Source organism: Rhinopithecus roxellana, chromosome 4 (assembly GCF_007565055.1).
Source record: "Rhinopithecus roxellana isolate Shanxi Qingling chromosome 4, ASM756505v1, whole genome shotgun sequence".
Taxonomy (NCBI): Eukaryota; Metazoa; Chordata; class Mammalia; order Primates; family Cercopithecidae; genus Rhinopithecus; species Rhinopithecus roxellana.
This window is the reverse complement of record NC_044552.1, coordinates 166,278,154-166,300,964: the sequence shown is the minus strand read 5'-3', so window position 1 is coordinate 166,300,964 and position 22,811 is coordinate 166,278,154. Positions and strand designations below refer to the sequence as shown.

At 40.7% G+C, this 22,811-nt stretch overlaps 1 protein-coding gene across 1 annotated transcript in view; it reads left to right on the top strand.

Annotated features, from left to right (window-relative positions):
* The first annotated feature begins 11,286 nt into the window (after positions 1-11,286).
* MCM9 (minichromosome maintenance 9 homologous recombination repair factor) overlaps positions 11,287-22,811 on the top strand; it is a 126,263-nt gene continuing 114,738 nt past the window's right edge. Inside the window, 3 exon segments of the mRNA XM_010353248.2 lie at positions 11,287-11,563; positions 14,378-14,696; positions 21,694-22,010. Coding sequence (XP_010351550.2) covers positions 14,393-14,696; positions 21,694-22,010 — 621 coding nt within the window. The 5' untranslated portion in view covers positions 11,287-11,563; positions 14,378-14,392.

Here is a 22,811-nt window from a genome sequence, read left to right as displayed (position 1 = left end):
CCCTCTCTCTCTCTCTGTTCTGAGCTGCTTGAAGCTGGAGAATGGGTGACACAAGCACTATTGTAGCCACAACCACTGGGATTATGCTGGGTCAGACCTGAAGCCAGCACAGCACTGGGGCTTGGCCAAGGCCTGGCTACTGCCTATGTTTGCTCAAGGTCCTAGGGCTCTACAATTAGCAGTAGGTGAAGCCAGTCAGGCTTGCATCCTTCCCTTCAGGGTAGCGACAAGTTCCCTCAGGCCTCAGGTGGGTCCAGAGATCCTGTCCCTGAGCCAGGGGCTGGAGTGAAAAACCCTAGAATCTACCTGGAGTGATATTGTACTGCAGCTGTGTTGGCACTCAAACCACAAGATGCAGTTCCTCTCACTCTTCCCTCTCCTTTCCATAGGCAAAGGAGCCTCACTCTGTGGCCACCACCACTACAGTCCCACAGGTATTACTGCCAGGCTACCACCAATGTTCACCTATGGCCAAAGGTCTCTTCAGTCAGCTTGTAGTGAATGCTAACAGGCCTGAGGCTAACCCTTCAGAGCAGTGGGCTCTCCTCTGCCTTCTGGGTTCAAGTGATTCTCCTGCCTCTGGCTTAGGGCAGGTCCAGAAATATCATCCAAGAGTCAAATCCTGGAACTGGGGACCCTAAAAGCCCACTTGGTGCTCTACCCTGCTGTGGCCAACCTGGTACCTAAAGTACAAGTCAAAGTCCCATTTACTTTTCCCTCTGCTTTTCTCAGAAGGAGTTTCTTATCAGAGCCACCACAGTTGGGAATGTGGTGGATCTCACCTGAAACTGGCATGTCTCAGAGTCTCACTCAAGGCCCACAGCATTCTACTTGGGTATTGCTGCTGGTTATTCAGGGCCCAAGGGCTCTTTAGTTTGCAGGTGATGGGTCCTGCCAGGACTGGGTCCTTCCTTTCAAGGCAGTGGGTTCCCTCTTGGTACTGTGTGGTCTAGAAATGTCATCCAGCAGCTAGGGCCTGGAAAAGGGGCCTAATGATTCTGACTGGTGACCTATCCTACTGTAGCTGAGCTGGTATCCAAGATGTAAGACAGTCTCCTCTTTATTCTTCCCTCTCCTCTCCTCAAATGGAAGGAAGGGGTATACTTTGGAGCCACAGAATGTGCAGTCTGAAATTGGGGAAACAGTGGTGCAAGCACTCTCTTAGCTGCCCTGGCTGCTGTCTCAGTGGGTCATGTGTCCCCACAACTCCAATGGCTCTGAGCCCAGCTGTGTACTAGGATTTGCTAAGAGTTGCAGTCCTCGTGATCAAGACTGCTTTTCAAGTTTATATAGGGCCTCAGAGTACTTTAATCATGGTGGTGAGGCTTGCCAGAACTCAAGTTCTGACTGCTAGGATGGGTGATTCCCCTCTGGCTAGTGCTGGTTTATATACTCTTTCCATGGGTGGGCTTCAGCTGAGTGCAGCCTGGTTTTGCTTTCCACTGTCACAGGGAAGCACTCAGTTCAACGTCAAGTCCCATAATCTTTATGCTATCCCTCTCCCAAGTGCACAGATTCTCTCTCCACACCATGTGGACACTGCCCAGGTATGGGGGAGGGATGCATCTGCAAGTCAAGACTGTCTTTCCTACCCTCTTCAGTGATCTGTTAGTGATATGAAGTTAAAACTAAGTACTGTGAGTGCTCATCTGATTTTTTATTCTTATAACTGTGTTCTTTGTGTAGACAGTTGTTAAGTTTGGTGTTCCTTAGGGGTGGAGGGGGAATGATTGGTAGAGCCTTGTTTTCGGCCATTTGCTCCACCCTTTAAATACCCTTCTTAGGAAGCCAAATCTACGCAGAATGAATCTGTAAATTCAGTAATGATCCTCTTAACACTGCCTGAGTTTAAAGAGGATAGTCCTTTTCTGAGGAGGGGAGTGGACTCTATTAGAGACATGGCTTCAGTTTTTGTCAACTTCATGGACTATTCTCACAATAAAAACTGTAAAAATAAAGGGAGAAATTACAAAATTAAAATCATGTAAAAATAAACATTTATTGCATACCTACTATGTGCCAACTTTAGGACTAGGGATATCTCAGTGGAAAAACAAAAAATTCCTGTCATTTGGCTATTACATTGTTGTGGAAGGGTATGGACATATAGATGAAGATATACCTCCACATAGATGTGGATCTATCCCTAAAATATATGTGTATGAGAGGTAAATAAAAGCCTAGATGGGTACTGTAGGAGTGCAGTGGTAATAAGTACAACTGGAAAAGAACAAGGGAGGAAAGTCAATGAGTGTGAGGAAGGGAGTGTGACCATACAGTAGGCTATGAGTGACTGAACCACATAGATGACTGGGGGATGAGCATGCCAGGCAGGTGATATGGTTTGAATCTGTGTTCCCACCCAAATCTCATGTTGAAATGTCATCCTCAATGTTGGATGAGACTTGATGGGATATGATTGAACCATGGGGGTGGATTTCTCATGAATGGGTTAGTACCATCCCCTTGGTACTGCCCTCCCAATAGTAAGTGAATTCTTATGAGATCTGGTTGTTTAAAAGTGTGTGGCACCCTCCCTCCCCACCCGCCATTCTCTCTTGCTCTTGCTTTTGCCATGTAACTCATTCCACGAAGTGCAAGCTCCTGCTTGGCCTTCCACCATGATTGTGAGCTTTCAGAGGACCTCCCCAGAAGCAGATGCCACTATGCTTCATGTACAGCCTGCAAAACCATGACCAAGTAAACTTCTTTATAAATGACCCAGTCTCAGGTATTTCTTTATAGCACTGCAAGAACAGTCTAGTACATCAGGAGCACAGCAAATGTGAAGTGCTAAGGTGGAGAGAACCAGAACTCTCTGAGGAACAGTGTTGTTGCTGGATTGACAGTGAGCATAGAAGGAAATAGGTAGGATAGGCAATAAATTGAAAGTTTTAAAAGCTTAAGCCGATATTTAAAGACTAAAGCAAAGTCATTAAAACATTTTAGTCATATGACAACAATTCAACATTGTCTACTATGTGTAAGGCAGTTTTAGAAACTGCAAAAATTCCTGCTCACATTTTAGCGGAATGAAAATTGTGACATAAAATGGAATAAAAGAAAGAAATACAAAATGGTAGCGCAATGGTCAGGTTTGGTAGTTAATGCCTATAATCCTAGTATTTTGGCAGGCTAAGGGAGGAAGATCACTTGAGGACAGGAGTTCAAGAGCAGCCTAGGCAACATAGCAAGACCCCATCTTCACACAAAAAAAGTTTATGGTGTTACATGCCTGTGGTCCCACCTACTCAGGAGGCCGAGGCAGGAGGATTTCTTGAGCCCAAGAGGTTGAGGCTGCAGCGAACCATGATTGTATCCTGTCTCAAAGAAAAAAATGGTATTTCAAAATAGGAATTAATAATGATTATAATACTATACAACAATGTCATTTGCATAATTTAAAAATTTTCAGAAATAAAAGATGATTTAAAATACATAATTAACAATATGAGAAATGATTCAAAATACGTAATTCACAATATGAGAAATGATTCAAAATACATACTTTACAATATAAGAAATGATTCAAAATACATAATTTACAATATGAGGCCACATGCAGTGGCTCATGCCTGTAATCCCAACATTTTGGAAGGCCCAGGCGGGTGGATTGCTTGAGCCCAGGAATTCAAGAACAGCTTGGGCAACATGAACCTTGTCTCCACAGAAAACAAAACAAAACAAAAACAAACAAAAAACTAGGCAAGTGTGGTAGTGCACGCCTGTAGTCCCAGCTACTTGGGAGGCTGAGGTACGGGGATTGCTTGAGCCCAGGAGGCAGAGGTTACAGTGAGCTGAGACCACACCACTGCACTCCATCCTGGGTGACACAGTGACACTGTCTCAAAACACAAAACAAAACAAAACAAACAAATAATATGAAAGATTAAGTGGTAGAACATGTTAAGTAGAGATATGATAGAAAATATTTTTTAAAAGATCCAAATCTAACTTCTAAAGATGAAAACTACAATGGTTGAGATGTAAAATACATTGAACAAGAGTCACAGCAGATTAGAGATTGTAGAAGAAAAGATTCATAAATCTGTAGGCATAGAAACACACTGAGAAAAAAAGAGTCCAAAAAAATTAGTAGAGTATTAGTAAATTTATAGGACAATATCAAGTGGCCTAATGTATATGTAATTGGAGTCCACAGAGGAGTGGGCTAGAGGAAGCAGAAAAAATATTTGAAGAAATAAAAGCCAAAATATTTTCCAAATTTGATGAAAATTATACAATGAAAGATCCCAAACCTCAGCAAATCCCAAGTACAAGAAACATGAAAAATACATCAAGGCAAATCATAAACTGTTCAAACCAGTCACAAAGAAAAAATCTTCAGCAGCACGAGCAGGAGCTGTCAAGAGAAAAACACAGCCAACTGAATCCCTCTATCCCCGCTGTAGACTGGGCCCTGCCAACACTCAGGCCCCACCTGGGACCCAGAGTCTAGCTTAGTGCTCCCAGGTGGTGACAGAGGGGAAGAACATGTATGCAGCAGCAATGGAGAGAGAAAAGGAGGAGAAGAAGGAAGGGGAGTTGGATCAGTACTGGCAGTGGAGGGAGAAAAAAAGAAGGAAAGGAAAGCCTTGTGCTAAGGGGCCTATCAGCAAAGTAAAGCCCCCAAGTTCAAAAAATAAAAATTAAACAAACAAAAGATAAAATCTTCAAAGGAGCCAGAGGGTTGGAAACAACAAATATAAGAAGGACAGCAGATTTCTCATTGGAAACAGTGCAAGCACTTTCTTTAAAAGAAGACAGTAGAGCAACACCTTTAATGCAATAAAGTAAGAAGAAAATTAAAAAAAAAAAAACAAACCCAAAATCCAAAAACCAAACCACCCTGTCAACTTACAATTTTGTGTCCAGTAAAAGTAGCTTTCAAAAACATGGGTGACATTCTCAGACATACAGAAGCAAAATGAATTCATCACCAAACATCTGCACTACAGGAAAAGTTAACAGAAGACCTTTAGGCAGAAGGAAAAATAGTATCCAAATAATATTATGTGTAATTAAAATCTGACGGGAGAGGAAGACAAAAAATATCTGAAGAAATAATAGAACAGCACTAAAAATGGTAACTACATTGGTAAATATATAAAATTATTTTCTTGTTATTTAAATCTCTTTAAAGGATAATCAACAGTTTAAAGAAACAGTAATGTATCATGGAGCTTATAAGATGTATATAAAAGATGACTATCAACAATAGCATAAATGTTGGGAGGGAGAAATGAAGGTGTATTATTTTAAGGTTCTTATATAAGAAGGAGTATAGTATTACTTAAAGGTAGATAGGATAAATTAAAGATATATAAACAGTAACCACTTGAATAGCAAAGCAAAGAATTATAGCTAATACAGCAACAAAGAAAATGCAATCAAAAAAAGTTCTCAATGTAAAAGAAAGCAAAAATAAGGGATAGGAAACAAAGATGAGACAGACAGAAAACAAATAGCAAGATAATTCACTTTAACCATATCAATTATCACATTAAATGCAACTTTTTTTTTTTTTTTCTGAGACGGAGTCTCGCTCTGTCGCCCAGGCTGGAGCGCAGTGGTGCGCTCTCAGCTCACTGCAAGCTCGGCTTCCCGGGTTCACGCCATTCTCCTGCCTCAGCCTCTTGAGTAGCTGGTACTACAGGTGTGGGCCACCACGCCCAGCTAATTTTTTTGTATTTTTAGTAGAGATGGGGTTTCACCGTGTTAGCCAGGATGGTGTCCATCTCCTGACTTCGTGATCCTCTCGCCTCAGCCTCCCAAAATGCTGGGATTACAGGCGTGAGCCACTGAGTCCAGCCAAATGTAACATTTTAACCATCTCGATTAAAGGCAGAGATAGTCAGGTGGAATTAAAAAGCAAGACCCGACTACATGCTGTCTATAAAAGACACCTAAAGAAATGGAAAGGTTAAAAATAAAAGGGATGGGGCATCTGGTTTTAGCTCATAGATGTAAAGAGACAGAAAGAGTGTCACTCCCTTTCTATAAGACAAAAACTGGACAAACTGCAAATTAAAGATTTTTCTTGAATCCCTCAGGAAGTGGAGGTCACAGGGCAGACAACTAATCTAAAACGTGGAGAAAGACAGGAGCCTGCAGAAAGAAACAGGACACAAGCTTTGACTTTACCTGAGACAGACAGCTCCAAATGCATATAAGGCAGTAGGAAGATTAAACTGGAAATTTTTAGTGAACTGCTAAACACCAAGTGTGGGCTAACGTGGGAGCATGATGTCTACAGGGGACTCAGACATAAAAAGGTTCTCATCCTCATGCAGGCCATTCCTCCAGAAACCTCATCAGGTTCTCATATAGATAACTGGGGAGAATCCAGAGAAAGCTACCCCCTTTAGTGGTACCAGCTAGGGGAGAAGAAAAGCAGCTACTTCTGAAATCTGTCCAGATCCAATCCCCCTATCTCCACTACAGATCCACAGATAAAATCTGCAGAGGAAGGCACTAATGAAATTCCATTGCAGCTTGGGGACAGGAATGGAGATCACTACTACTATGGGCTGAACTGTGTTGTGCCCATAGCAACTCCAGTCCCCAATTTCAGAAGTTGGAGTCCTAACCCCCAATTTGACTGTATTTGAAGACATGGCCTGTAAGGAGGTAAGTAAGGTTAAATGAGGGCATAAAGATAGGATTAGTGTCCTTGTAAGAAGAGACACCCGAAAGCTCCATGACATGTAAGGACACAGTGAGAAGGTGGCAAGCCAGGAAAGGGCTCTCACCAGAATCAATTGGCACTTTGATCTTGGACTTTCCAGCCTCCAGAACTGTGAGAAAATAAATTTCTTTTCTTTTGGCCACAATGTCTATGGTATTTTGTTATGGCAGCTGTTGCAGATAATCACCAAAAGAAAATACCAACATCAAGAATGAAAGAGAGGACATCACTACCCATCCCTTGACACTAAAAGGATAATAAAGAAATATTACAAACAACTTTGTGTTCATAAATTTGATAACCTAGAAGAAACACCAGTTCCTTGAAAGACAAACTACCAAACTCAATAAATAATAGATAACCTGGTTGGCCGGGGGCAGTGGCTCAAGCCTGTAATCCCAGCACTTTGGGAGGCCGAGACGGGCGGATCACGAGGTCAGGAGATCGAGACCATCCTGGCTAACACGGTGAAAGCCCGTTTCTACTAAAAAGTACAAAAATCTAGCCGGGCGAGGTGGCGAGCGCCTGTAGTCCCAGCTACTCCGGAGGCTGAGGCAGGAGAATGGCGGGAACCCGGGAGGCGGAGCTTGCAGTGAGCTGAGATCCGGCCACTGCACTCCAGCCTGGGCAACAGAGCCAGACTCCGTCTCAAAAAAAAAAAAAAAAAAAAAAAAAAAATAGATAACCTGAAGAGCCCTGCATCTATTGAATAATTTGAATATGTAGTTAAAATCTTCCCACAAAGAAAAGTCGAGGTTGAGATGGCTTTGCCAGTGAGTTCTAATGAATATTTAAAAAAGAAATACCATTTTGGCTGGGCATGGTGGCTCACGCCTGTAATCCCAACACTTTAGAAGGCCAAGGCAGGCAGACTGCTTGAGCCCAGGAGTTTGAGAACAGCCTGGACAACACAGTGAAACACTGTCTCTACAAAAAAAATACAAAAAATTTGTAGCCAGGTGTGGTGGTGCATGCCTGTAATCCCACCTGTTTGGGAGGTTGAGGTGGGAGGATCACTTGAACCCAGGAAGCTGAGGCTGCAGTGAGCCGTGTTTGTGCTGCTGCGCTTCAGTGTGGGTGACAAAGTGAGACCATCTCGAAAAAAAAAAAAGAAAAAAAAAAGAAATACCGATTTCACATAAATTCTTCCAGAAAATAAAACAGAAGGGAATAGCTTTCAACTCATTCTACGAGGCCAACATTACCCTGATACCAAAACAAGGTAAAGATGTTACAACAACAAAAAATTAGACCAATATGCCAAACATACATGCAAAATTGATGTGTGTTCTCACTCATAAGTGGGAGCTGAACAATGAGAACACATGGACACAGAGAGGGGAACATCACACACTGGGGCCTGTCAGGGGGTAGCAGGGGCGGTTGGGGAGGGAAGGCATTAGAAGAAATACCTAATGTAGATGACGGGTTGATGGGTGCAGCAAACCACCATGGCACGTGTATACCTATGTAACAAACCTGCACCTCCTGGGTTCAAGCAATTTTCCTCCCTCAGCCTCCCAAGTAGCTGGGACTACAGGCGCATGCCACCACACCCAGCTAATTTTATTTTTGTATTTTTAGTAGAGATGGGGTTTCACAATATTGGCCAGGATAGTCTCAATCTCTTGACCTCATGATCCGCCCGCCTCGGCCTCCCAAAGTGCTGGGATTACAGGCATGAGTCACTGCGCCCAGCCATAAAATTCATCCTTTTTATAAGGACACAAGTCATATTGGATTACTGCACGTCCTAATTCCTAATTTTATCTCTATTATCTCTATAAAGACCTTATTTCCAAACAAGTGACACTCAAAGGGACTGGGGATTATAACTTCAATATATCTTTTTTGGAGGGATACAATTCAATCTATATATAAAATATGAAACTAAAAGAAAAAAAAGCAAAGCAATCATTTCCACAGATGTAGAAAAGCCTTAATGAAATCCAACATTCATTCTTGATAGAATTTCTTAAATCTTCCTCCATCTTAATAAAGGGCATCTACAAAAAAACCCTGGGCTAATATCCATAATTGAGAGTAAAAGACTGATAACTTTCCCTCTAAGATCAGAAGCAAAGAAAGAATGTCTGGTCTAATCACTTTTATCCAATGGTATACTCAAGCTTCTAGTCAGTGCAAAAAGACAAGAAAAAGAAATAAAAGGCCTCCAGAAGAGGAAGGAAGTAAAACTGTCTTTATTCATAGATAACAAATCCTGAATATATAGAAAATCTAGCAAAATCCACAAAAAAAGCTGCTAGAACTCATAAGTGGTTTTTACAAAATGGCAAGTACAAGATTGATATTAAAAAATCAATTATACCAGCCTGGGCAACATAGTGAGACCCTATCTCTACAAAAATACCAAAATATTAGCCAGGTGTGGTGGCGCACACCTATAATTCCAATGTATTAGTCTGTTTTTGCACTGCTATAAAAAACTAACTTAGATTGGGCAATTTATGACAAAAAGAGGTTTAATTGACTCACAGTTCTGCAGACTTAATAGAAAGCATGACTAGGAGGCCTCAGGAAACATATTCATGGCAGAAGACAAAGGGGAAGCAAGCACATCTTACCATGGCAGAGCAGGAGAGAGAGAATGAGTGAGGGGGAAGTGCCAGACACTTTCAAAAAACCCAATCTCATGAGAACTCACTATCACAAGAACAGCAAGGGGGAAGTTCGCCCCATGATTCAATCACCTCCCACTAGATTCCTGGGGATTACAATTTAAGGTGAGATTTGGGTGGGGACACACAGTCAAACCATATCACCCAGCTACTCAGGGGGCTGAGGCAGGAGGATTGCTTGAACCTGAGAGACAGAGGTTACAGTGGGCCATGATCACACCACTGCATGCAAGCCTGAGCAACAGAGCAAGAACCTGTAACAACAACAACAACAACAACAACAACAGCAGCAACAAAAACAAAACCCCCAATCATATTTTTACATACTATCTGACATAGTTGGAGTATTTCTCCCTTCCAAATCTCATCTTAAAATCGGATCCCAAATGTGGGGCCTAGTTGGGGGTGTGTGGGTCACAGGGGCAGATCCTTTAGGAAAACTTAGTGCTGCCACTGCATAATGAGTGAGTTCTCACTCTGTTAGTTGCCTCCAGAGCTGATTGTTAAAAAGAGCCTGACCACTACCTCCCCTTTCTCTTGCTTCTCCTCTGACCATGTGATCTGCACAGGCAGCCTCCCCTTCACTGAGTGGAAGCAGCCTGAAGCCCTCACCAGAAGCAGCCTGCAGGAGTGTAAGCCAAACAAACCTCTTTTATTTGTAAATTATTCAGTCTCAGGTATTCCTTTTTAGCAACTCAGACTAAGACACTATCAAAGAAAACTGAAAATTTAAAATGTCATTTACATAATATCAAATAGTATATGTTCCTCTCATCCTTAGATTTATGGATAAATCTGGCATAGGGTGATATGGTTTGGCTGTGTCCCTGCCCAAATCTCATTTTGAACTGTAGTTACCATAATCCCCAAGTGTCGTGGGAGGGAGCCGGTGGGAGGTAACTGAATCATGGGGGTGGCTATTCCCATGCTGTTCTCTGATAGTGAGTGAGATCTCACAAGATCTGATGGTTTTATAAGGGGCTTTCCCCCTTTGCTCTGCACTTCTTCCTGCAGCCCTGTGAAGAAGGACGTTTGCTTCTGCTTCTGCCATGATTTTGTTTCCTGAAGCCTCCCCAGCCATGCTGAACTGTAAGTCAATTAAACCTCTTTCCTTTATAAATTACCCAGTCTCAGGTATGTCTTTATTAGCAGTGTAAGAATGGACTATATAGGGCTAGACCTGACAAAAGATCAAAACATTTGCTGAGTGAAGTAACACCTAAATAAATGAAGAAGCTTACTTTGTTTAAGGGTCATAACTAAATATTGTTAACATGTAAATTATTCTCATATGGATCTATAGACGAAATGTGACTCCAAAAACAATCGCAACTTTTTAAAGTGACAAGCCGATTTTAGTATTCATATGAAAACCCAAGGGATTAGATGAACCAAAACATTTTTGAAAAAGAACAAGAAATTGGAGGCCAAACACGATCTGATTTTAAGACTCTTATGAATCTACAGGAACCAAGACAATGTGGTATTTTTGTAGAGAGAAATATAATAAATTGTCGGTACAGAATACAAAGTCTAAGAATAGACCCACAACTGATGCTTTAGGGACAACTGATTTTTAACATAGGTGCAAAAGCTATTGAGGGAGAAAAAGAAAGCTTTCTGAACAAATGACACTATTCATATGCAAAAAAATGACCTAAGATCCATACTTTGCACCACAAACAGAAATTAGCTCTAATTAGATCACAGACCTCAATATAAAACCTAAAATTCTAAAACTTGTGTCAGAAAATACAGAAGAGATCCTCTGTGTCCTCGGATTAGGCAAATTCCTCGGACAGACAAAAAACAAACCCTAAGATCCAATCTGAGCCGCCGCACAGCCCTGCTCTCCCCACTCAGCCTGAAGTCACTGCTCGGGTCCCGCCCCTCTCCCCACCCGGGACCCTCCTGGCCCCGCCCCAATCCGCCCGCTCCGCCCAGCCCCGCCGCCTCGTCTCCACCCGGAAGAGCCGCCGGGGCAAGGAAGTTGAAGCGGTGCGCGGCCCGGCGTCGGTCGGGAGCGCAGGCCAGGCAGAACCGCAGGCGCTAGGCCGCCCGACAGAGCCCGCGCGTCCCCGTAGCCGGTGGCGCCTTGAGCGGCCGCGGCCACGCGCACGCGCGCACCCCGCCCCCCAGCCTTCTAGCGCCAGAGACGAACCCGCCACCTGGCTGGAGCTCTCTGGGCCCCTCGGCCTCGGGAGCAGCGCGTCCCCGGCGACTTCTGGCACAACCAGTAAGTGATAGTCGCCTCTTCCTTTCGCGGTTATGTTTTTCTCCAGTTCGTCCAAGTCTCGTTCACGTCTCGTTACTTCAAAAACTATTCAACTCCGGGACCGGACAGGCACGGGAGCTGCCCGAGAGAAGAGCCCGGGAAGTGTCAGAGACTGCCAAGGTGTCGTGGGGGCAGGCGTTGCGCGCAGAGACCCTCTGAATGAGAAAGTTTGGAAAGCATGCCTCCAAAACCGAGCGACTCCACGTTTGCCAGGCGCCCCTGGGGCAGCCGAGTGGCGGGGAGAAGGCGCGAAATGGCGCGCTCCCGCAGTGAGAGGGGCGGAGGGAGTGGGGCGGGGCCGAGGGCGCGCGTCCGACCAGCCCGCGCGCAGGGGGCGGGGCTCCCGGCAGGTGCGGGGGGGCGGGGCGGGGCTGCCGCGATTCCGGAGACAGCTGGGGGATGTCAGTGCAGTTAGGCACTCCTTTTCGACGCTTCGCTGTGATCAAGAGGACAAAGTAAAGCAAATGATTGTATTTTGACCCCAAATATTCAATAAGAAAAGGAAAGAGAACGTGAAGGTTGTGAAATGACCCTTCTCAAAACAAAAAGTGCCTCCAGTGTGTATCTGGGTGGGTAGTAGGTACGTTGAGTTAGCAAACTGCTTGTAACACAGTTGATTAGTCAGTTTTGCGTAGATGTTGAAAGGGAATGAAGAACGATGGTCCACACAACCAGAGAAATGCTGGCCTAACTAGGCAAAATTTAATCTAACGTTAAAATTTTAATTTGAACGTTGAATTCTGCTGCTGCCCTTTTCCTGCCTTGTGTGGAGCTGTTTTTCAAATTGCTAAATTTGTGACTCTAAACTTAATATGCTTTAATAGAATCATAGTGATTCTCTTGCAGCCACTCTTGGGAGTCCCGATTTTTTTTTTTTTTTTTTTTTGCAAAGTCCACATTGTGGAAATATTCCTTCCCAAGTGCTTTTTCTGCTTTACACTTGGCTGAATTTATATTGCTTAACCAAAAACAAATTACCGTCGAGGCCCTAATTTATTTTCACTCATTGTCTTGGATATACATTTACTCATTCTTACTCTCACCCTGGCCTTCTATAGTTGTCAGGATTCTTGACCTAACTGTTGTATATACTTCTTACACCTTTCACACCTTGCGGAATAGCAGGTTCTCAGAGAAAGCAAAATATAGCAGACAGCATGTATAACAGATACTTTGGATGATAAACTGCGAACTTTATAGCAATCTCCTTTAATATTTGTATTTGTAGAGCCCAGTACAATAAATGTTGGACAAATGAACTAAGTCAAATTTAAGTACACTTCTTCTCCAGTGCTCAATCTCTTTCCAAACCAAATAAGTGTTTCTTATTTGGACAGATTGTAACTGTCCAGTTACCTGGGATCGTCACCTTATTTAAATTTAACCTCCCTCTCCTTTGTGCTCCTATTCATATTGCATTTTTGACCAGTGATAAGAGCACCGTTTCATTTTATTTGTCCCTTGGATCTCTGAGGACATAGAGAACCTTTTACTGTACTTTTCATTTGCCAGCATAGTGCCTTGTACATGGTAGATATTAGTAAATGGACATTGAATTGGGTTTATACATGTGTAATTTGTTATGTCTGTATACATGAAAATAGAATGGAGGTAGGTGCTTTTTATCTGTAGATACATACTTTTTAATAGAGTGCCAGGGGATTGAGTTAAAGTAATGGTATATGCTGTATTTTTTTTCAATAATACTTTTTTATTATTTGAAGACTCAGTGTTTTTTTTTCTTCCTATGTTTGTCTGTTTTCTTTACATTGTTGACAGCTGTTTCTGCAGAACCCAGTAGATTTCCTAGGGTAAGAAAGAAAGAAGGAAACAAATTCACTTCCAAATATGAATTTCTAAAGACAGTCTGTTAATTATTCATGTCAGAACTGGCTGTCAATTAGATTAATGGTATGTGTTTCTGTTACATAGCAGAATACACATGAGTGTGTGTGTATAACTAAAGAGAGAGAGTGAGAGAGCACAAAAAAATGATACTGTATTCATATAAACAGATCCTAGAACCAGGACTCTTGCAAAGAACTCCACTGTTACTGACTTAAGCCAAAAGATATGTTTCAGATTTTATACTTGAGAGCAAATGTGTGAGTATGGAATGTGGCCTCTTGCATATATTATGTAAAATAAATACAATTATATGTCATTTAATGGTTGGGATGCATTCTGAGAAATTTGTCATCAGGTGATTTTTCCTTGTGTGAACATCATAGAGTGTATTTACACAAATCTAGATGGTACAGCCTACTACACACCTAGGCTATATAGCATAGCCTATTGCTCTTAGGCTACAAACCTGTACATCATATTATTGTACTGAATACTGTATGCAGTTGTAACACAATGGTATTTATGTATCTAAACAGAGAAAAGGTACAATAAGGATACAGTATTATAATCTTATGAGACCACTTTTATAAGTGCAGTCGGAAAATGTTACTAGGTGCATGCCTGTATATTAATGCAGGGTTAGTATGAAGGAAATTTTGGGAAAAGATATAGGAAATGCTTTGAACTATTTTTGGTTTTGATAATCAGTACCTACATAGTTATTTGGCTTACATTAGACTTCACTCATTTTTAAAGTACATGTACTGTGACTGTAACAGATAATTCAGATTTCATTAAGATTTGAATTCAGATATTGTGATAATAGTATGACCCAAAGCCAGTGTGATTTATAACCAATCGTTTTTGTTAAATTGTGTGTACATCTTGAATATCAAATATATAATATGATCCTTTTTTTTTCTTTAGTTACCTAGATTCAAGATGAATAGCGATCAAGTTACACTGGTTGGTCAAGTGTTTGAGTCATATGTTTCGGAATACCATAAGAATGATATTCTTCTAATCTTGAAGGAAAGGGATGAAGATGCTCATTACCCAGTTGTGGTTAATGCCATGACTCTGTTTGAGACCAACATGGAAATCGGGGAATATTTCAACATGTTCCCCAATGAAGTGCTTACAGTTTTTGACAGTGCGCTGCGAAGGTCAGCCTTGACAATTCTCCAGTCCCTTTCTCAGTCTGAGGGTGTTTCCATGAAAGAGAATCTTCATGCGAGGATATCAGGTAAATCACTTAAGGATTTTACTGTCTTGCTATCTTCTAGAAAGACTCTGAGAAAATATACTAGATTGAGAACACTAAGAAATAATTGATATTTATAGTTAAAATATGTATCTGTTACGTAGTTGATGGTCACTTCTTTTAGAGCAGAATAATAATTGTGTTCTGTGGGCAGGAAGTATGAGTCATGCCCACTGAGGGGAGGGAGAATGTGTGGAGACAGCATTATACTTGTGTGTCTATATATTTCCACATCTGTGTATAAAATGGTAATTCAAAACAGCTTTATGAGCTTTTATGGTTACTAACAATAAAATAACTGGTAATACAAAGAATTAGAAAAGTGATAGATCTTGTCCAGGGATCTTCAAAACTGTTTTAGGAAATTAGTTATTTTTATATATCAGTATTAGCATTGTGCTGTCTACCTAGCAGTTACTCAATACATTTTTGTTGAATGCATGACAGATTAAGGATTTTAATTGTTAAGAAACTGCAGCGGAGCAATCAGCAGCTTGTGGTGGCAAAGCTGTGTCCTTGAATTCCTGCCTCTAGGAGTTCTTGCCTCTCACTTTCTGTTTTAAAAGTGATTTTTTAGCAGGATGGATAGAGTTGAATTAAGAATTTTAGAAAAAAGTGACACTATAGTGTAACAATTTTTATTTAGTTCATTGCATGGGAATAATTTCTTGGAAGGCATGGTGTGGTGAAAGAGAAGAATTGGATTTAAAGACTACATGCCTAACCTGGGAAACTTAGTAAGTTATTTTATCTCACCGAGCCTCAGTTTCTCAAATGCAAACCACTTCTAGAGTCTCTATCAACCCCCCAATTAAAACGAAATTTAAATATGCCATTATTATATAACTTAATAAAGGCTGGTACAGCCTCATTCTATTTACGTGAAAGAAAGATTTGGTAAAATTAAAAGCAGGTCCAGAATATTGAGGGCAGTCTGTTATTAAGTTGGAGAACATACACACCCTTTTGTTTAAAAATAGATATTTACCTTATAGTACATTTGAGAAGAATGGTGATTTATAATCAATAAGGATGCTTCCCCAGTTCCAAAAAGGTTTGGAGTCACTATAGTAGAACTTCTTGGAGGCAAGTTAAGATTCCCAAAAAGACCAAATACTTAATTCAAATGAAAAATATTATCTGCAGTTACACTTGCTAGGATAAATTATGAAGATTATTAATCATTATGCAACAGGGTACTAGATAATCTCTTGATGGGATCAAGTAAAAGGGTTCCCCCCGGCCCTGACCTTTTTTTAAAATTAGAGATGGAGTCTCACTCTGTTGCCTAGGCTGGTATTAAACTCCCAAGCTCAAGTGATCCTCCTGCTTAGGCCTCCCAAAGTATTGGGATTATAGATGTGAGCCATCATGCCTGGCCAATGTTTCCTTTTAATAAGTTTGCAAAAGGATTATTAAGGGGGACTTTAGTTAATGTTGTCAAAATGGTATTTAGGAAATAGTTTTAGGCTGCCATTATTTTCAGATACCTTTCCATGCTCAGTTTAAGTAATACAATCCTGTCCGCCTAAGTGACCCTATCAGTTTCAGGTGAATTTAGCTTATTTTTTCAATTCTCTGAAAAAGTAAGTTACAAATTATGTGACTACTAAATAAAACATCAGTAGGCATTTGCTAGGATCTTGGGAAACCAAAAAGAATATAGTTTTTCCTTCCTTTAAAAAAACTCAGGGCTGTATGGCCGACAGCTATATAGTCAAATATTTACCAGATGGTATATGCATGCCTACAGATATATGCGTATGTATATATTAAGCATTATTATATGGGAGCTTAATGGAAACTTTTATGTGTGATGCATGCCTCACTCAAGATACGTTTTTTTGGGTTTTTTTTTTGAGACAGGGTCTCGCTCTGTTGTCCAAGGTGGAGTCCAGTGGCACAATCTGGGCTCACTGAAACCTCCGCCTCCTGGGTTCAGGCGATCCTCCTGCCTCAGCCTCCCAAGTAGCTGGGATTACAGGCACGTGCCACCATGCCCAGCTAATTTTTGTATTTTTGATAGAGACAGAGTTTTGCCATGTTGCTCAGGCTGGTCTTGAACTCCTGGCCTCAGGTGATCCACCCACCTCAGCCCCGCAAAGTGCTGGGATTGCAGGCATGAGCCATGGTGCCCAACCAGAATTAATGTTTAAAGAGTGCTTGCTATATGCCAAGTAATATTCTAAGAAACTTTACATGTATGAATTCTTTTTTTTTTTTTTTTTTTTTTTTTTTTTTTGAGACAGGTTCTCACTCTGTTGCCCAGGCTGGAATGCAGTTGCACAACAATCATAGCTCACTGCAGTCTCTAATTGCTGGGCTCAAGTGATCCACCTCAACCTCCTGGGTAGCTGGGATTACAGGCATATTTAAATTAAATACCATGCTCAGCTATTTAAAATTTTTTTTTTCTTTTTTTGGTAGAGGTGGGGTCTCTGTGTTGCTCAGGCTGGTCTTGAACTCCTAGCCTCAAGTGATCCTTCTGCTTCAGCTTCCCAGAGTACTGGGATTATAGTTGTAAGCTGTGAATTCTTCTAGTCTTCTTATTACCCTATGTGATAGGTTCTGTTGTTATTTTATAGACGAGAAATCTGAGAGGTTACAACTTGGCCAAGGTCACACAGCTAGTAAGTGACAGAGTTGTGACTCAAACCTCAGCATTCTAGCTCGAGTCTGTATTCTTTGTGTTTTTGAGACAGAGTCTCACTCTGTTGCCCAAGCTGGAGTGCACAGGTGCAATCTTGGCTCACTGCAACCTCTGCCTCCCAGGTTCAAGCGATTCTCCTGCCTCGGCCTCCCGAGTAGCTGGGATTACAGGCATGTGCCACCACACCCACAAAAATACTAATTTTTGTGTTTTTAGTAGAGACAGGGTTTCAGCATGTTGGCCAGGCTGGTTTCGAACTCCGGACCTCAGGTGATCCACCCACCTTGGCCTCCCCAAGTGCTGGGATTACAAGCATGAGCCAGTGTGCTTGGCCTGAGTCTGTATTCTTAACCACTGCATTGTTTCTTAGTGTGGGCATTTTTGAGGAGCAGAGTGAAGAGGATAGCACTGAGACAAAGGGAGCACTATGTGTGAAAAAGTGCACAGGAGTCTTGATAAAACAGGAAGCCAGTCACAAAAGGCCCTGTAGTCCAGGCCAGATTTGGTTCCTTATTCTTAGATCTGTGGCAAGCCATGGAAGTGTAAAAGCAAAGAAGATTTGGCCTTCATTATGTATTGCTCGGGTTACTCTAGAAGCAGTGGGGCATATGGTGTTTTATTCTTCCATTCTAAGATGCTATTTACAGTAAGAAACACTATCAAATTAAAGATAGCTTTCTAGGAATAAAACTACAATAAAATTACACATAACTTTGTTTTTAAACCAGAATTTGTTTTAAGCCAAAAATAAAAAGTGTCTGTCTATACAGTTTATATTATATAAGACTTCATTGATACATCACTTCTTCACATTGAAAATCCAAAGACTTGACTTTTCTTTCTTTTTATTTTTTTTGAGACAGAGTTTTGCTCTTGTTGCCCAATCTGGAGTGCAGGGGCATGATCTCGGCTCACTGCAACCTCTGCCTCCCCGGTTCAAGTGATTCTCTTGCCTCAGCCTCCCGAGTAGCTGGGATTACAGGCATGCACCACCACACCTGGCTAATTTTTTGTATTTTTAGTAGAGATGGGGTTTCTTCATGTTGGTCAGGCTGGTCTCAAACTCCCGACCTCAGGTGATCCACCCACCTCAGAGTCCCAAAGTGCTGGGATTACAGGTATAAGCCACCACATTCAGCCAAAAATCCAAATACTTTTCTAAATTATGCTAGGCAGTCTGTAGTCTTATTAGGCATTCTTCAGTTATGTATAACATTAGAGTAACACCACATTTTCTGTAATGTGGTTCTCCTGATCTTAATTTTCCTTGTTTTAATATATTGACTTTATCATTTAAACTGAACAATCAATTTGCATCTGAAGCAGAACTGAGATGAGGGGACTAGAAATGGGAGGCAAAAATGATATTTCTTTATGACCAAGGAAGAGAAAATGAGTATTTCAGAAACTCAAAGAATTTTTGTTTAAGTAAGTTTTCTTAACCTATTTTTTTTCTGTTCTCCTTTTTACCTTCCTTATCTTCTTAGAAGTAATTGTTGGTACATTCTGTTTGTATTTCGAGAATCAAATTGGGTTAATTATCATATATCCCACTTGAGTATCCTTCTGTATATGTACAATAGAGAGCACTTAGTGACTGGTTTACAAACGTAAAAATAAAGTTATTTTTAAAAATTATTTTAACCATGTGACCCAGCAATTCTACTCCTTAAGTGTATGCCCAAAATAATCGAAAACAGTTTAAACAAGAATTTGCATACAAATGTTTGTAGTAGCATTATTCATAATAGCCAAAAAGTGGAAACAACCTAAATGTCCATGAACTAATAAATGAATAAGCAAAATATGATATATCTAAACAGTGGAATATTATGTAGTCATAAAAAGGAACGAAGTACTGTATATGTTACAACAGGAATGAATCTTGAAAACATTATTCTAAGTAAATGAAGCCAGATTCAGAAGACCACATATTACATCATTTTGTTCAGATATCCCTGACTTACAGTTGTCTGACTTTATGAATATGTGAAAATGATTCAGTAGAAACCATACTGTGAGCACCCATAAATTATTCTGTTTGTCACTTTTAGTATAGTATTCAAAAATAACATGAAAAATTCAACGCTTAATTATAAAATAGGGCTTGTGTTAGATGATTTTGCCCAACTGAAGGCTAATGCTAATATTCTGAGTACATTGAAGGTTGGCTAGGTAGGCTAAGCTATGATGTTCAGTGGGTTAGGTGTGCTAAATGCACTTTCAACTTACAACATTTTCAATTTACATTGGGTTTATTGAGATTTTACCCCATGGTAAGTCAGGGAGCATCTGTGTGTGAAATTTCCAGAATAGGTAAATTCACGAAGACCAAAAGTAGATCAGTGGTTGCCAGCAGCTAGGGTTACAAATGGGGAATGACTGCTACTGGGTACAGGGTTGCTTTTTGAAATTACGAAAATGTTCTAGAATTAGTGGTGATGGTTGTACAATATTGTGACTATACTAATTACCACTGAATTATATACTTTATAGGGTAAATTTTGTGGCATGTGAATTACATCTTTCTTTTAAGTATTCATATATTTTTTTAAAGTATTCATGTCGGGGGCAAAATAAATGTAACTGATAATCTATAAGCAGTGTTAAGATGTATTATAACATACATTGCAGTTAAGGCCAGGTAAACAAGAGAGAGAGATCTCTGGGCTGTTCGTTTTTTAACATTCCAGGATATGAACCAAAAGTATGACTCCCTTAATGGCGAAATGTGATGCAATCTGAATTAATGTAAATAATGAATATGTTCATTAGAAAATGGGCAAGTCAGTCTTGGAGGCATAGAAAAGGGAGTCATGGGGCAAGTGTTGGCAATGGCCACCTTGTTTGTCTATACAGTCTACTATGTATTGAGAAGAGAGTTTCAGCCAACCAACAGAAAAAATTCAAATCTGTCTGTAGACTTGTAACAGTAGGTTATCATAGCCTGGCACCTTAAACATTCAGTTACTCTAACTAATTTGCTTTTTCCCCTCATACTTCCTAAACTACCTTCTGACTGGCTTTCAGAATAGATGTATCAACCAGGAGAAAATATGCTGACCATAGAAACTTAAAGTGTAATGATTCCTATTATGGCATTTCTCATGGGCTAGACAGTCTGATAGATGGGTCTTCAGTAGGCGAACTTACCTGGTTTTGAACCACTACATACTGAGGACAAGGCGGGAGACATGAACCAGTATAACAGATGCTATTCCAATAAACTTGTTAGGAATTAGCCTTTAATCATCATAGCCAACATCTTTCCACCCCAATGGTGCATTGTAGCCAAACATGATAAAGAGGGAATTTCCACATAAGATTTTCCTCCTCCCCTCCCCTCCGCTCTTTCCCTCTCTTTTTCTCCTTCTCCTTCCTTCCTCCCTCCCTCTCTTTCTTTCTTTTTTTTTTTGGGCAGGGTCTCGCTGTGTCCCCCAAACTGGAGTTCAGTGGAGTGACCATGGTTACTGTAGCCTTGACCCCCTGGGCTCAAGAGATCCTCCCACCTCAGCCTTACCAAGTTGCTGGGACTATAGGCAATGCACCACCATGCCTAGCTGATTTTTTAATTTTTTGTAGGGATGGGGTCCCACTATGTTGCCCAGGCTAGTCTTGAACTCCTGGGCCCCAGTGCTTCTCCTACCTCGGCTTCCCAAGTGTCAGCCACTTTGCCCAGACTGAATAAGAATTTTCTTTGGCATTTTGCACCTTTTCTGTTGCCTGTTTTTTAGTGTTGAAAAACATGAGGCTTTTGTAGGATAAGGTGATGCTGTGGTTAAACCGCTACGTAAGTCAGGGCTCGAAAACACTGTCATATGTATGTATTAATAAATTCTGAATCTGACTAAAAAAGTAACTTTCTAGCACTGTGGAACTCTTTGGTCGTCATGCTACCATCTCTTTATCAGTCAGCTTCGTGGTTTACTAAAAGAGTCATCAGTTGATTTTATGTGTGGCAAGCAGCAGTATATTTTTTGTTAAATGCCATTAAAATTATATACTTTAGATCCTACTGAGATAGCCCTCTTGTGAGAATAAGTCCTTTTTAAAATCCTGGTTATTATAGCATCACAGCTACATGCTTTAAAACCTAGTCTGCTCATTGTGCAGTATCTGGATTAAAAAATACTCTACTGATAACTGTTATTTGAAACAATTCTTTATATTTTCTTAATAGAGTTGATGATCTAATTTTTTCTTAGTAACACACAATCATTTTTTTCCCTGAAATTAAAATTTATCTTTCAGGAAACAGGAGAAGAATATATCCCTTGGAGTCAAATCTCAAGATTGAAGTTGATGCTGTTTTTTTGTTTTCTCCATTAGGTTTGCCTGTCTGTCCTGAGCTGGTGAGGGAACACATACCTAAAACCAAGGATGTGGGACACTTTTTATCTGTCACTGGGACAGTGATTCGAACAAGTCTGGTGAAGGTTCTGGAGTTTGAGCGGGATTACATGTGTACCAAATGCAAGCATGTGTTTGTGGTCAAGGCTGACTTTGAGCAGTATTACACCTTTTGCCGGCCATCCTCGTGTCCCAGCTTGGAGAGCTGTGATTCCTCTAAATTCACTTGCCTCTCAGGCTTGTCTTCATCTCCAACCAGGTGTAGAGATTACCAGGAAATCAAAATTCAGGAACAGGTAAATGATCACATAAATGAGATAAATAACAAATTTGAAGAAGTGTTTTTCAGCTATGGGCACATTGATAGGATTAGAGAACACAGAATGGATACAAATGGACTTGTGTTACCGCTTTGTCAAAGATCAAGCTTGAAACTGTTCCACATATATCTGAATATAGTCTTTAGAAACCATGCAATCATCATCCTTTTTAGGTAGAGCATTGACAAGAAAGTTGTGAAATGACTTAATTATGTTAAAATTAAAGAAGTGAATATTTAAGAAGTCCACCCTAGCTGTTCTTAACTGAAGAATAAAAGAAAATTAATGTTCTTAACTAAGGGATAGAAGATTAATTAATGCTTAAATTGTTAAACGTTGGAGTGGCCAGGCATGGTGGCTTGTGCTTATGATCGCAGCTACTTAGGAAGCTGAGGCAGGAAGATTGCTTGAGCCAAGGAATTCTGTGCAGCTGTGTTCCAGCCTGGTTGACAGAGCAAGACTCTGTCTCTGAAAAAAAAAAAAAAAATCACATTGGAGTGAATAGGATTTGGAGTTTGGATCGACCCTCTGTTATTTGCTGTGCTAAATGAAGTATTTGTAAACACTCTTTAACAAGTGAGAGTGAGCCTGATTTTCATTTGCTTGCAGCTTAAACACAAAGGTTTATTCTTACCTAAAATAATTAAGAGATAGGCAGTTCAAGGTTAGTTCATTGTTGAGAACTCAGACTCTTGTCTTTCTATTCAACCATTCTTCTCTCTTTCTTTTTCTTTTTTCTTTTCTTTCCTTTCTTTCTCCCCTTCCTTCCCTCCCTCC